Raw genomic sequence first — 15,064 nt, 5'->3', positions numbered from 1 at the left:
ATATTACCTATTTAGTCGAATTTTATTTCAATATAATTTTATTTTTAAAATTTGAGTTTTCGATTCCAAAATGTATGTCATTTAGCTCACATTCTTTAATGTCTATATCTATTGATTAATCTAGAAGAATTATAATTTAGCAAGTTTTACAATTATCCGTACTATTAAAATTAAATTTGTAATTTACCAAAACTCACAACATCTTGATTGCTTCCTTCACTAGATTTCATCGACCCATCTACTATTTGAGTGCTTCAAACGGGCACTTTATACACATTTCAAAACTATCTTTATAACATTAGAAAGGAAAAGGTAATTGACTTGACAGGAACTCGAACTCAACTCGACACATCGTGGTATCGACTACTTTATTCTTTTGGGTAAAAAATATTATTTGAAATATTTGAAATATTTGAAATACAAGTAAAAAGATAATAGTCAAATAATTATATATATATATATATATTATCATGAAAATGAACATACCAAAAAAAAGAGGGGCCCAATATATATTCCATACCTTATGTGGAAAACATTCCAATATTATTCTAATTAAAATAAAATTAAACAACAATAAAAAAGAAGTCATTAACAAAGAAACTTTAACGACAGCATATAGTCAAAATACGCCTAATATTATAATCCCGCCATTTCCCCCTAAGGAAAACCGGGTCGGTTTAGATAACCGACTACCAAACCCGGCTCGAAAACTCGCTCCGTCTTCTTAACTTGAAACGTCACTGTTATCCAAAACTTCTCCACGTGGCTTTCACCGAGCCAATTTCAGCTCTCATCTTCTCCCGCCCGTTGTTTCTCTCGCTCCTGCTGCAACTCTCTCTCAGTGAAATCAATAAGCAAATCGGAGAATTCGGTTCTGAAATTTCAATTCTCTGTGTTGTTGTTTCTGTTATAGATTTCAATGTGTTCTTCTTTTTTATGTTAATTGTTTCTCTCAATCTAGTTTTTGAAGGGAAACGTTACGTTTGGTAAATTGGAAATTGTTTATTTCATGTACTCAAGTGGCCAATGAAATCTAGATTTATGTAATGGCGCTCTCACCGTATTTTTCAGTGCCGAATCCGTTGAGAACTCCATCGACGTTTCAGAAACGGTATTTAGAGTGTCAACAACTTCCATTTCTTTCGAAACTTTCCAATTTCAGTGTTCGCCGTAGATTTTTCTCAGATGATTGGAGATTGTCCTCCGACGTTGGGAAGGTTAGAGCGAAGGCGAAGGATCTTGTTCTTGGAAATCCGTCGGTAATTGTTGAGAAAGGAAAGTACAGTTATGACGTTGAAACCCTAATTAATAAGCTTAGTAGCCTACCCCCACGAGGTAGCATAGCTCGGTGTCTCGATATCTTTAAGAACAGGCTTTCGCTCAATGACTTCAGTTTGGTTTTCAAGGAATTCGCGGCACGCGGGGACTGGCAGCGGTCGTTACGCCTGTTCAAATACATGCAGCGTCAGATATGGTGCAAGCCGAACGAGCATATCTATACCATTATTATCAGCTTGCTCGGCCGCGAAGGATTGCTGGAGAAATGTAGTGAGATATTCGATGAAATGGCGAGCCAGGGAGTGATACGTAGCGTTTTTTCTTATACCGCTTTGATAAATGCCTATGGGCGCAATGGTCAGTACGAAACTTCACTTGAACTTCTTGAAAGGATGAAAAGAGAGAGAGTTTCGCCTAATATATTGACTTACAATACCGTGATTAATGCTTGTGCTAGAGGTGATTTGGACTGGGAGGGATTGTTGGGATTGTTTGCTGAGATGAGGCATGAAGGGGTTCAACCTGATCTTGTTACTTATAATACCTTGCTTAGTGCTTGTGCTGCTCGCGGTTTAGGTGATGAGGCAGAGATGGTCTTCAAGACTATGATAGAGGGAGGGATAGTTCCTGAGATAACAACATATAGTTATATTGTTGAAACATTTGGAAAATTGGGTAAGCTTGAGAAAGTTGCTATGCTCCTAAAAGAAATGGAGTCCGAAGGGTATTTGCCTGATATATCGTCCTACAATGTGCTAATTGAGGCACATGCAAAATTAGGGTCGATTAAGGAGGCAATGGACGTGTTTAAGCAGATGCAAGCAGCAGGGTGTGTACCAAATGCATCCACTTATAGTATTCTGCTGAATTTATATGGGAAACATGGGAGGTATGATGATGTACGTGAGCTTTTTCTTCAAATGAAAGAGAGTAGTGCTGAGCCAGATGCTACTACTTACAACATTCTCATACGAGTATTTGGAGAGGGTGGATACTTCAAGGAGGTTGTAACTTTGTTTCATGATTTGGTGGATGAGAATATTGACCCAAATATGGAGACATATGAGGGTTTAGTATTTGCTTGTGGAAAGGGAGGGCTGCACGAGGATGCCAAGAAAATTTTATTTCACATGAATGGGAAAGGAATCGTTCCAAGTTCTAAAGCATATAGTGGACTGATTGAAGCATACGGACAGGCTGCATTGTACGATGAAGCTCTCGTTGCCTTTAACACAATGAATGAAGTGGGAAGTAAGTCAACCATTGATACCTATAATTCTCTGATTCACACATTTGCTAGAGGTGGACTATACAAGGAGTTCGAAGCAATTTTATCGAGAATGAGAGAATATGGCATTTCAAGGAATGCAAAGTCATTTAGTGGCATTATTGAAGGGTATAGGCAAAGTGGTCAGTATGAAGAAGCTATAAAGGCCTTCGTTGAGATGGAAAAAATGAGATGTGAACTTGATGAGCAGACCCTTGAGGGAGTTTTAGGTGTTTATTGCTTTGCAGGTCTTGTGGATGAGAGCAAGGAGCAGTTCATTGAAATTAAAGCTTCCGGAATATTGCCAAGTGTATTGTGCTATTGCATGATGCTGGCAGTTTATGCTAAGAATGGCAGGTACCCATTGTTTTGTGTATATATAGTTGTTTGTGTAAGTTGTGCTCATTATCAATTTATGTTTTCTTAATTTTATTTCCTGTTGGTATAAACTGTACTGGTACTTGTCTGGAATTTTGTATGCATTGGAGGTTGGTTAGTTAGAAATTAGATTGTATGTGGTTATAAAAGATGGTTGGAATTTGTTAGAGTTTTTCACGGGGACTTGTTAGTGACCAACAGTTAAAAATATGAAGAGAGCGCAGGGAGGGGAGGTGGGCTCAAGAGAGAGATACTCAAGTTTCTTAATTAAACACTTATACTTGGATCTTGAAATAGATTGAGTTATCATTGTTATTATTTTCATTAAAAAATCATTTATTATTTTGTTCTCTCTCAGCTCTAAGAATTATATTTGTAGCCTTTATATGATCTTGAGAACTTGGAGGTTGGTTCATACTATATAAGCTTTTGGTTCATGACGTAAAATTACCATATGAAACTACCAATTATAGGTTGTGATACATATAAGTTGGCTGTATCTTGCTGTAAATGCTCCCCTATCTTTCACCACTAGAATTTTTCTTCCCCTCTCTCTAATTGAAGAAGTCTTTTGTAATACTCCACATGGAATCTTCCCTTTTATAACTTCATACTATCAATGACACTGTTGCTTTGTCAAAATAAACATAAATATGTGATGCATTATGGAAATGTAAGACAAGCTAGTTTATTTATAGGGTGTAGTGTCTTGTCAACTTGTAAGACATAGGAGATTTATGTAAGGTCTTTGATGTCTATTCCTAAGAGTCAGCTTTGATTTTATTGCATAGCATAAGAAGATTTTGCGATCTGCTTCAAGTTGCATGGCTAAAATGGCATGCCAAGCGATAAACTTTATGAGATTCACTTGCTTCTTGATTGCTAGTAAGAGAACTTAATGTAGGCATTCAGAAGGGTTCTGAATTGGGAAGAAACTCGCTCCATATTAATCATCTGAAGCTTGTGGATGTACTATCCGCTTGTCTTCCATGGAAAAATTTTCGATCTACAAAAATCATATATTTTCTTGAGGGGCCCTAAATTGGTGTTTTCAATCTGAAGATATAGTAATTGGCCTCGAGTAAAAAATGTGGTGGCCATGGGAACAAAGAAATGTCAAATTCTCAGACAATTGGAGAGATACAGAAAACACTCTTTATTCTGCTGTTTAGATTATTTCTTGCATTTTTTATGATCGCCATTATCAATGGCCTCTAAATCCGCATAACGTGGAATTCCTTAAGTTAAACTTGGGATTTAATAAGAGTAGAAATCTGATGCCTTGGAAGTTTGGAAAACGGATATTTCTCTGAAACCTTTGGAAATAGGTCTGGAAGGATAGACACCCAAGGCAAAATTTAAAGGAAAAGTTCAAACCTCTGGTTTTCATCCAACTGCTCCAAGATGTGGAAAGTCAACAGGGTGACCCAATAACTTATAGTCCAACCTCGGTGCTGATTGAAATTTTCCTGTATCCTCCTTAGCTTGGATTGGGGCTTTCTTCTCACTCATTCAGCGATAACTCATAGACAACTCACTCGATCAATTTAATAAAGTTGTAAAGAAAAAGCTTAAGCATTCTGCACCGTTGCATTTGTATCAGTGTTCTAGTAGATAGATATAGATCCTCTTAATTTTTAATAGGCCAACAAATGCAACGTTTAGATAAACTTTGGAAAAAGAAAAGTAAATATCCTTTACCTTTTCTTTCTATATTGCCATGTCAGCTAAATAGTCTGATTTGCATCTGAAACATTCTTCTTTTCTAAAATCCCCCATTTCATTGCATGGTCATGTCCTTGGCATGTTTATTAGCCTTGTGTAAGAAAGAAGTTCACTGCATGGACCAGGAAGACTGGTCATTTATAGATGTACACCAAGCCAGAGTTATAGGGAAGAGTTTATCAGTTGACATTGGTTTGTTTACAGCCTTGTATGAACATCATTTTCCCTCAGTATTAAACATTTTTGTTTGATTATATCCCTGGAAATTATCATCATTAACCATCATGGAAAAATTGAAGTGATCTTTGGTTTGTAATCTTACAGTCCCAAAGCTCCCACTTCGTTATACTTGAATTTTTAACACTCGGTCTTCTAGTTTATTGAGTTTACAAATGCTTTATTTTAAAGCTCTCTCTTACATCATAGAGTTCATTTTTCCAGGTGGGATGATGCCTCTGAATTACTCGATGAGATGATTAAAACCAGAGTATCTAGTATTCATCAAGTCATTGGCCAGATGATCAAGGGAGATTACGATGATGATTCTAATTGGCAGATGGTTGAGTATGTTTTTGACAAACTTAATGCTGAAGGTTGTGGATTTGGAATGAGGTTTTACAATACACTGCTAGAAGCACTTTGGTGGCTTGGGCAGAAAGGACGTGCTGCGAGGGTTCTCACTGAAGCAACAAAGCGAGGTCTTTTCCCTGAACTTTTCCGCCAAAGCAAACTTGTGTGGTCTGTGGATGTGCATAGGTATGATAAGAATAGGTTTATCTTCTGTGCTAACTTCGGCTTAAGTTTATACTAAACTGATTTCTGGCATTTCTACAGAATGTGGGAAGGTGGTGCATATACCGCAGTTTCACTTTGGGTTAACAAAATGAATGAAATGCTTATGGATGGAGAGGATCTTCCTCAACTTGCCGCTGTTGTAGTTGGGTAAGTTTCATTTGTCTTGCAATCAATTTAATAATGGCTAACGTTTCTGAAATAAAATGTCATGTATGGTGGAGGCGGATATGATTATAAAAGGGTTTCCATAGTCCAGCTGAAGCCAATATTCTCCTTTTGAGCTTCTTGGACTTGACTAATTCTGTGAAGCTGTAATGTGCACGTTGCTAATATGCTAGTTAAAAAATCTCTTTAGTTTGGCACCCTAAATTACACACAGGTTATCACTGAAATGTCCGGAAGTTGATAACGGATTTAAAGTAGATTAAGCTTTTTATGTAGTTCTTTACAAGGTACTGGCTGGATATGCTTAATTTCGAGGGAGGAGTGCATGGAAGCCCCACGAATTTCTGACCATTGTTGATTAGCAATTAGTTGTAAATAGTATTATCAGGGTTAATTATATATGGGAGAATGAGCTTCAATCCAAAGGAGTTACAAAAAAACGTCTCCAGTTGAACAGATCACAGAAGTATTCCATGACTATAAGAATGAAAAAGACTTGGAACATTTGCACACCAAAATATTACATTGTACAATATTTCCATTGTCAAATTTCAGCAAATAATCTCTGATTTCTCCCATCCATATGCCAGCCCGCGAGAGTGAGAGATATTAGATGGCTAAAGTCAATAGGCAAAGCCACTGTCCAGTTAAAAACAGTTGAGTGACCCCCAAAATTTTGGAGCAATTGGGCAGGTGAGGAATAAGAGTCCTTGTGATTTGTGTCTCTCTATTTTGTTTGCAAAGGACGCACCATTGGGGATGATTAACTAATAGCACACTCGTTTTTGAGTCATATAATGAATATTAATTAGGAGAGAGTTCCCAAAAGAAATGATGCCTTGTTATACGCTCACTCCAAACAGCCTTAAGTGGATGCTGTTGAAAGTAAGCCTGAAAACAAAGATTACATATATACAATTGCAATTCCCTCAAATTTTAAGTTTCCAAGATCAGATATCTTTTGTTTGCTCAAGGTTTTTGCATATTGTTTATAGTTTCAATTTACGTGATCTGAAAGCTAGTTGCCAAGTTTTGAGAAACCAAACTCTTTTGTCAACTGAATATTCTCAAATTTTCAGCAGGGGGTCGTTGGAGAAAGACTCAACTGCACGAAACTTGCCTATTGCAAGGGCTGTTTATTCATTCCTACAGGATAACGTGTCATCATCCTTCTCGTTTCCTGGGTGGAACAACAGTCGAATCATCTGCCAACAGTCTCAACTAAAGCAGCTCCTCACAGCATCATCTAGTGAAATTATTGCTCTAAACAATTCCCCATTTAATCTTCCAGAAGCGAAGATATCCAGATCTGGTATAAACAATGACAAATACAAAGATGTTGATTCTAAATCAAGTAACCGGACCGGAACCGAGCTTCTAACTACAACTGTTTGAATGAAATTCAAGGTTGAACATCTATTTTTCAAGTTCTGAAACTCATCACCTCCCATTTTTATTGGAAGGATGTGATCCATGGGGCTCTTCGTCTTCAAAAGAACTTACGAAATGACAGTATCACAGAATTCAGGTGGAGGCAAAGTTTTCTTGCAACATTGCTTGCGATGATTCACTTATAAAGAGGCTAATTTGATCGATTCAAGGAAGAAGAAGATGCATGCCCAAGTAAAGAGGTCGGTGTTTTTGTAGCTTTAGAATTAATATTCTTTACTTGAAAAGTAAAAGCTGTTTATTTGTAATTTGTTAGAACAGTCAGGGAGGTGTCATATCTCTTAGATTTGGAATTCTACAACTACATGCATAGAAAATATGAAGGATTAGCAAGAATCGCCTTTACCATTTTACATACTCTTCTACGTTTTAGGCCGGTAAGGGAACCGAGCACCTATAAGTGATTGCAAGAGAGATTTTCTATTGGAAGCTTAATGAAAAAGAAGTAGAAAAGAAGAAGCTTAAAATTCACAAAAGGTTGCCTAATCCTGTACAAACTCTAACATAGATCCAATCGAAACTAAACTCAAAATTCATTGGATAAGTGTAACACTTTATATCCCATTTTAAAATGCAAGATTGGATGAAAACCATACTTTAGATCCCTCAATATAATTACTAAATTTACCAAACATGTAATTAGCACTTAATCATCCATTACTTCAAAAGAATAAAAAACAATAATTACATAATTGAAAAGGAAAAAAAATTTGTGTTCATTGTACGATGACCTCTGACTTCAAAATTAGTGTACCAACATAAGACTTGACTTTCAACGTTCTTTTGTTCTAATTCATTATTCTTTTAAGAAAGAAAAACAAACACATGTAAGACACCCAATACTTAATTAATCTTCTATAATACAAAAACAAAAAGGTCACATATAAATTATTCTTTGCAATACCTTTTTTCTTTTTCTAAATACTGCATAAACTCCTTGGCAAGATCAATGGAAAGATTTATTATTTGGAATAATAATGTGTGACGAGTGTTGGTTATTTTAAAAAGAGAAAGTGGGTTAATTAATTAGCCTACTTTGGACAATTTATTTTATACTATTTTAAGATATGAAGTGGATGAAAGTTAGTAAAGATCCTTTGATATTTTGCCATCACAAAAGTACTTTGATGGGATGTTCCTTTCTCACGCTTTGTCCATAAACACACACATTTCATTTCCTTAAAGATGCTTTTCTCATTTTTCCCTTCCCTTTAAGATATGATTTTGACAAGAGATAATCACATATTTTTCTTGATTGGATGTATTGTGATCTTTTAAATTGAATTATCGTTTTGTGTACGATTTGGTTGGTTAGATTCCTTAAATCATTGAAATTCTATATATATAATGAAGCCTTCGGCTGATAAGTGCTTATGATAGAAGATCAATTTCTAGTTATATGTGTAATTTGATGATATTTGATGATACGAGTCAAATATGTAATTTTTTTTTAATTTTCTCTTATTCATCTAACATAGTTTTAGTCTTTTTTTGATATAATTTTCTTACGATGTGATAAGTTGATTAGAAAAAGGTGGACGGAAAGGAGGAAAACAAAAACATTGAAAAAAATCGAATATTGAAAAGAAAATAGACATGGAAGGACCCACGGGTTTACCATATATATTTTGTCTGTTTTAGTTTAGAACTTTTTGTTTTTAATTTTGTTAGTTATTTAAACGGTAGAGTGAACATAACTCAAAATTAGTAATAAACATGTGCTCGTGTTTCATCATTTTATTTGAGATATTAAATGAGTTTGAAGGAATGTTTTTTCGAGTGTTTAATTAAAAATCAAGTCATTTTTTAAGAAGTTGGAGTATTCAACATGCATTCAAAATAGTTTCAAGTGTGCTTTAATCAATTTTTATCCAAAGTGTTTAAATAAAAATAAGTTCTTTTTTTCTTCTTAAAAACATTATTTTTTCTCACACTCATACTCCCACTTGTTGTTTAAGTTGACAACTTCAATCTCTTTAGACACATAAAGTCCATCCATTTTGAAATTCGAGATGCAAATAATAGAGTTTTATTTATCTACTTTTAAAAACCAACCGCTCGATCGAACCATCTTGGAATGATAATTAATTAGTATCTTTAAATCATACACAAACAATAGACTCAATGCATCACTATCGAATAATACTTTCTCATTGACTAAGTTAGCTTAAAATATATCATTCATATCGATAGGCGACAACACTCTTGCGTTTCTTCAAATTTACAATTTTTCTCACATGAAAAAAAAAAGTTCCTAAACACACAAAAGTCAATCCAAAGAACCTTTCAATATATGCCGAATAGCAAGAGTTTCTTACCATCCAACAACTAAGACGTCGACGTATTCTGATTGTTCGTATTCTGTCACATTCCCCAATAAAATCAAAGGTGATATATAAGTTATGTTATTAGAAGTGATGAGTTTGTTTGAGTTAGTGGTGGAATTGAAAACTAAAATGGTTGGTGGGTGAACCCCACATGACCTTATCTTGATTTATCCTCCAAGAAGCAACCCACCCATAAATAAAATAAATAAAAAGCTTATATTACTAAAAGTAACACCAACAAATATTAAACAAGATAATGTGAAATAAAGAAAAGAAAGAAAATAAGTTTAAAAAAAACTATATAATAACATTTGTGACAGAAAGCGAATATGCTTAGCCAACGGTTCATAATCAAATTGTACAAAAGGAAACAAAAAAGTTTGGTTTTATTGGCGTTTTGCTAACCAAAGAACGATGATTTTCCTTTTCCTGCGCTCCCCGTGGAGGATGGACTTAGTGGATATGTTTATTATTACTATAACCTAATCGGACTCAAAAATTACGTATTCTATCGTGGTACTTGCAATTATAATCTAGCTTTTAATTTTATGATTGAATATCATTGCTATATTTCATTCATATTTGTAGAACATGATAAACACGTTCGAACTAGTTTGAAAAATACAATGTTGTAAAAAGATGTAATTATAATTTATAAACTTCAACATGTGCAAGCTAATGAAAATAAAATTTAATAGATGACGCAAATTCAAATTTTAATATTAAATTAGACCCGAACCTAATAATTTAAATACTAAACTCTATTAATTAATCATACTAAACTCGAGATTACGTCGTTTAAAATAAAATTTTGAGCTTTAAAAAGTGGAAAACAAGAGATTCTTCTACTTTTTTGAATTCATATGGTAAAACCCAAACAATCTCAAAAGTGATTGTGACCAAATATATATATCAAAGAGAAGAGAAAAAAAAGGTTGAATGAAGGTAGTTGTGTTTTTGAAGGGAAGAATTTGATATACAACTTGGGGTGTTGACTAATTGGTAAAAACTAAAAAGTAAAGGGACCAATGTGCAAAGTAAAATTGTAAAAAAGAAAAAAAAAAAAAGAAAGAAGAAAGAAGAAATTGTCTTTCTTCTTCATGTGATGTGATTTTTGTTATTTAATGCTTTGTCCTACAAATCTCATATTGGGGTATGTGTAAGCATTTTCAACCATATATTTTGTTGATTTGATACCCCAATTCCCCTCTTCTTTCCTTTTCCTTTTCCCTATCTTTTTACATTCCTATGTTTTCTTTCAAAAATCTCATCCAAACAATTCCAATCCAATTTAACTTTCCTCACGTGTTATAAATTTTACTTCAGTCACTATTTGAATTAGCTTAAACGCATTTCAACTAATCTCACGAAACAATCTGTTTGGTCTTACAACATTTAAATGTTGAAAAACAGTTGAGATTAAGACTTTTATTGTTTTCAAACAAAAGCGTTAAACAATGAAAATAGTAAAATTCAAAGTTTTATGGTAAATGAAAATTTAATATTGTGGTTGTATTAAATTACTTGCAATTTATTGTATGATCATTGAAAAATATAACAACATCAACTTGGAATAGTATTTAATTTGTATTTAGTATATATGAAAGCTCCTCTAATACCATATTATATATAAACTTGCACTTCAATATTTATGATTTATGTGTTCTAATCATAGTCTTACAATAAATTATCACTTAATGATAAATTATATTTTCACTCATTTTTAATTTACAATTTACCTTTTAAAATTCAAATTAAAATGGAATAACAAAAACCTAAAATTGTTTACTCTAACTTAAACTATTAAACTAAAATAATGTATGAGTTGATCACAAATTACTATCAATAATTTCCACTAAAAAACTACACCTATTTACAAAATTGGTATGATCTTCTCTTTCTCTTGTTGATGTTTAAATAAAGAAAGAGAATGATAAATTGGACAAATAGAAAATACAAAAATAAAAACAAAAAACTGAACAGCCAATAAGAAAATGACACGTATTGCATTTAAAAACACTGACTTCCGTAGCCTCTCCATGATTGTCATCGCCGCATTATATGTATATGTATATGTATATGTATATATATATAATGACGGAACCAAAATCTTCACCACACCACTTGTCTTTTGATATTGTTGTTTAATTTCGGTGCGTTTCGTTTCTTTTCTCCTTTTTTCCGATGCCCATCATGCCGATGCAGGCCCCCGGAGACGCCGTCATGGATGCTGCCGGCGTCACCAAGGAGTTCATGTTGTTTGGAGTCAGAGTTGTGGTTGACCCGATGAGGAAGAGCGTTAGTATGAACAATCTCTCTCAGTATGAACATCCTCTTGAAGCTTCTATTGATGATAATAGTAGCAACTGTAAGACTACTGTCTCTGCCGCCGACAGGAAGGAAGATTCCCCTGCCGGTTATGCTTCTGCGGATGACGCTGTTCCCAATTCCGGTGGGAATCGCGAGCGTGAACGCAAGCGAGGTTTGATTTTCTTAGCTTTTCTTTGAATTGGGTGCTTACCTAGTGATTTTTTAGATGTGATTTGTAGAGTGGTTGTGTAAATGACCGATAATCGGCGGGGGGTTTCGATTTTTGTTAGGTTTTATCTTGGAAGCTTGTAAATTAGTGGAATTTATTTGGAATTTGGAGTTGTTAATGATTGGGGATGATTTTCAGGTGTACCGTGGACGGAGGAAGAACACAAGCTTTTCTTGCTGGGATTACAGAAAGTGGGGAAAGGAGATTGGAGAGGAATTTCGAGGAATTTTGTTAAGACTCGAACCCCAACTCAGGTTGCTAGCCACGCCCAGAAATACTTTCTACGCCGAAGCAACCTTAATCGTCGCCGCCGTAGATCCAGCCTCTTTGATATCACTACTGATACGGTAACTTCCGTCTTTAATCAATTCATAACTTACGTATGTATGGACGGATGGTTTGGTTTTTTCAAGTATTGTGCATTCTGTTGTTTGATTCCATAGGGTTGCCAAGTTTGATCTCAAGTTGTAATAGTGAATTCATTTGGGATAGTGGCTAACTAGAATTTTGGCCTACTGGTTCATGAGTTGACGAATCCCCTTTATGAGTTTGCTTCTCTGTTCTAGCTTTTCTTGATCAATCTTCTGGAAGAAAACCACTAGTTTCTTGCAGCAAAGTTATAGGCAAAACCGAACAAGTTAATATGATGAGTGGTTTCGAGGATGTAGAACATGTTTAGGAGTGATTTGAAATTGGTTAAAATTAATTTAGTGTTCGATCACACTTTTAAATGTGATTTTCATGGTGTCAAAGCATGTTTCAGAGTGAGTTTAATCATTTGCTTGTAATTATAGAATACTTTACCAAGTGTAAGTTGGAATGGATGCTTACTTGTAATTCCTTTTGTGGGTTCATTAGGTAAAAGAGGCTGCTGAGGAAGAACAAATTCAAGTTCAAGATAATTCCTCCCAATTACAATCCTTGTTGCCACCCCCACCACCTGAAACTTGTAACATAAATGTATATCATCCCATGATACCAACTTTTCCTTTGTCTGTTTGCCCTGCAATTTTACCTATACCAATTCCAATGGAGACTGATGCATCACTTGAGTTTAACTTGGAAACTGATACAACATCAATTGGTGCTGAAGTTTTGCCACTCAGTGGAACCACCCTTGAGTTTAACTTGAATTCAAAATCGACATTAAACTCAGGAGCTCTTTCTCTTAACCTCGCTTTGCCTTCAGACTCAACCAATTCGTCAATGAAACACTCTGCTTTCCAAGGAATGTCAAGTATCAGCAATGGGGATAACATTATCAGTGTTGCTTAAAATCACTTTGTAGGGTTGAATGGTATGATATATTGATCCAAAACGCAAAGCGATTAGGCGACTAACGTAAGTTGTTTGTTGTAGTTGTACATCCCCACCACCCCTACCCCTAAAGAAGGGTTCAAGTAAAAGGAAAAAAGAAAGTAAAAATAGAGAACTGCCATGGCTTGTTGTTTTCTTTGTTTATTATGTCATTGCCTTTGGAAGATTCATCTTCGTTTGGTGTTTGTTTGTATAACTGAACCTAACAAGCAGTCTCTGCTCACTTCAGTTTAATGATAAAACGACTTGGTTTCTTCGATATCTTTCTGTGGACTTCCTGTGTTTTGGTTTTGAGTATGAAAAATATCAAGTTCTGATAAGGGAGGGGCTATGGTGATGTAGCTACCTCATATTTCCTCATCTTTGATTAGATTAGGTTGGTGCATCTTGTGATTGAGGATAGCGTTTCATCCTCGATCGTGGGTCAAAGGTGGTTATACCGTCATATTTTGATATTGCTCATACTCTTGATTTCAATATTATTTTGTGGTGGAATTCTTTTGCAACTTGCTCATTATTTCTTTTATAGCTTTGGTAGCCCTATTGACATTGTCCATGATTAACAAATATATTAGTATTTTAGAAATTATCCTAAAATGTCATGGATTTAATCTATTATCTACAAATTAATATCTCAGAGTTTTTTTTTTTTTTGGCTTGCAAGCTTAGATAAATTGTCTTAACACTCATATAGGTTTCATTTCACAATTTGTTTGGTTTCCTTTTGTAGGATCTTTTTACTCTTATTTGGGGTTGGTCTCGATAGCCTAAGTAACATCCTAAAGTTATCTAGATATCAACTTGTTTTAAGTCATAAACCATTTGAGTGAGTTAGTTCAAATTAGTTAGAGTTTTTTAAAATAAAACTAATATAGTTCAAATTACTTTGACTACTCATGATCACATATCTTTCTTTATTCTTTTTGAAATCAAACAAAAAGTATGATGAAAATTTAAAGTTCGAGAACCGTTTGGACGATGATCACTTGATAGGGAGAGGAATAGTAATAGTTTGGAAGTATTAAGAAACAAAAAAGAGAGAAAAAGGATTGGGGATAGAGAGAGGGTTGAAAGGGATTGTGAGTGGTAGAGAAGGAAATGGTGTTATGTGATGTGGGACATAGAAATCAGTTCCATGCGGATTTGTTGGGCTCCATTTCAGGATCCGGATTACATTATTTCCATCCATTATTGCTCTCTCCTGCCCCCTTCCTTTCTTCCTTTCCCTTTTCCCCCATCGAATAAATCTCTATTCTTTCTCCACTCTTACACGTTTTATCATCGCCCTCCAAAAATAGCATTTTTTTTCTCCTAATAACACTTATGTCATTATACTTTTATAGTAATAAATTTAAAAGTCGATAATCATATAATTACTATATAATATCACTCAAAATAGGTATCATAAACTTCTTTTTAAAAAAAATATGTTTTTGTTATTTGATGCAATTTTCCTTTTATTCTTATAAAACTCTAAAAATTGAGGTAAAGGAATTTGGGTTGAATTTAGAGATATTTTGGAACCAATTATAATTTTCGGGTTAGTTGGATAGGATTGGATTAGATTATCGAGTTGTATTACTTTTTTCCTATTTCTAATATTTGTTAATTTTAAAAAAACATTATGACGTTATATTCATATCCATAAATCCACACATCCAAAAACATTAATGAAGTACGATGTTAATACAATAATACTTAACAAAAAGTTTTATGACATTTAGTATTACTTAAGAAGGAGTTAAATATTAACCAAATTTCTAAAATAAAAAAAATATTCAAAGCATAATATTGTAAAACTTAATATAAATATATATAATATCA

At 34.2% G+C, this 15,064-nt stretch overlaps 2 protein-coding genes across 4 annotated transcripts; both read left to right on the top strand.

The window, feature by feature from the left end:
* The first annotated feature begins 759 nt into the window (after positions 1-759).
* On the top strand, positions 760-7,469 carry LOC101217700 (pentatricopeptide repeat-containing protein At1g74850, chloroplastic). Of its 3 annotated transcripts, XM_031887296.1 has the most exons (5): positions 760-2,902; positions 5,090-5,404; positions 5,483-5,590; positions 6,688-7,015; positions 7,130-7,469. In XM_031887296.1, exons 1-4 carry the CDS (start codon positions 1,047-1,049, stop codon positions 7,001-7,003), a joined length of 2,595 nt encoding a protein of 864 aa, XP_031743156.1. In that variant the 5' UTR covers positions 760-1,046; the 3' UTR covers positions 7,004-7,015; positions 7,130-7,469. The 3 variants fall into 3 exon arrangements, with proteins under 3 accessions (XP_031743156.1, XP_011651334.1, XP_004152453.1); XM_011653032.2 differs by having other exon boundaries at positions 6,691-7,469; XM_004152405.3 differs by having other exon boundaries at positions 6,688-7,469.
* A 4,010-nt stretch (positions 7,470-11,479) lies between these two features.
* Positions 11,480-13,501, top strand: LOC101217469 (transcription factor MYB1R1). The gene is made up of 3 exons (XM_004152404.2): positions 11,480-11,866; positions 12,062-12,270; positions 12,782-13,501. The coding sequence occupies exons 1-3, from the start codon at positions 11,569-11,571 to the stop codon at positions 13,196-13,198; spliced, it is 924 nt and encodes a 307-aa protein (XP_004152452.1). The 5' UTR covers positions 11,480-11,568; the 3' UTR covers positions 13,199-13,501.
* Positions 13,502-15,064: the final 1,563 nt, after the last annotated feature.

Source organism: Cucumis sativus, chromosome 1 (assembly GCF_000004075.3).
Source record: "Cucumis sativus cultivar 9930 chromosome 1, Cucumber_9930_V3, whole genome shotgun sequence".
Taxonomy (NCBI): Eukaryota; Viridiplantae; Streptophyta; class Magnoliopsida; order Cucurbitales; family Cucurbitaceae; genus Cucumis; species Cucumis sativus.
This window is presented reverse-complemented; position numbering and strand designations above follow the sequence as displayed.

Bases quoted from the DNA above. Each gene is read 5' to 3' on its own strand.
- LOC101217700 (XM_031887296.1), top strand. From the start codon at position 1,047: ATGGCGCTCTCACCGTATTTTTCAGTGCCGAATCCGTTGAGAACTCCA. The intron at 5,405-5,482 runs GTATGATAAGAA...GCATTTCTACAG, and splicing joins TGGTCTGTGGATGTGCATAG to AATGTGGGAAGGTGGTGCAT. The intron at 5,591-6,687 runs GTAAGTTTCATT...TCAAATTTTCAG, and splicing joins CTTGCCGCTGTTGTAGTTGG to CAGGGGGTCGTTGGAGAAAG.
- LOC101217469 (XM_004152404.2), top strand. From the start codon at position 11,569: ATGCCCATCATGCCGATGCAGGCCCCCGGAGACGCCGTCATGGATGCT. The intron at 11,867-12,061 runs GTTTGATTTTCT...GATGATTTTCAG, and splicing joins CGAGCGTGAACGCAAGCGAG to GTGTACCGTGGACGGAGGAA. The intron at 12,271-12,781 runs GTAACTTCCGTC...TGGGTTCATTAG, and splicing joins TTGATATCACTACTGATACG to GTAAAAGAGGCTGCTGAGGA.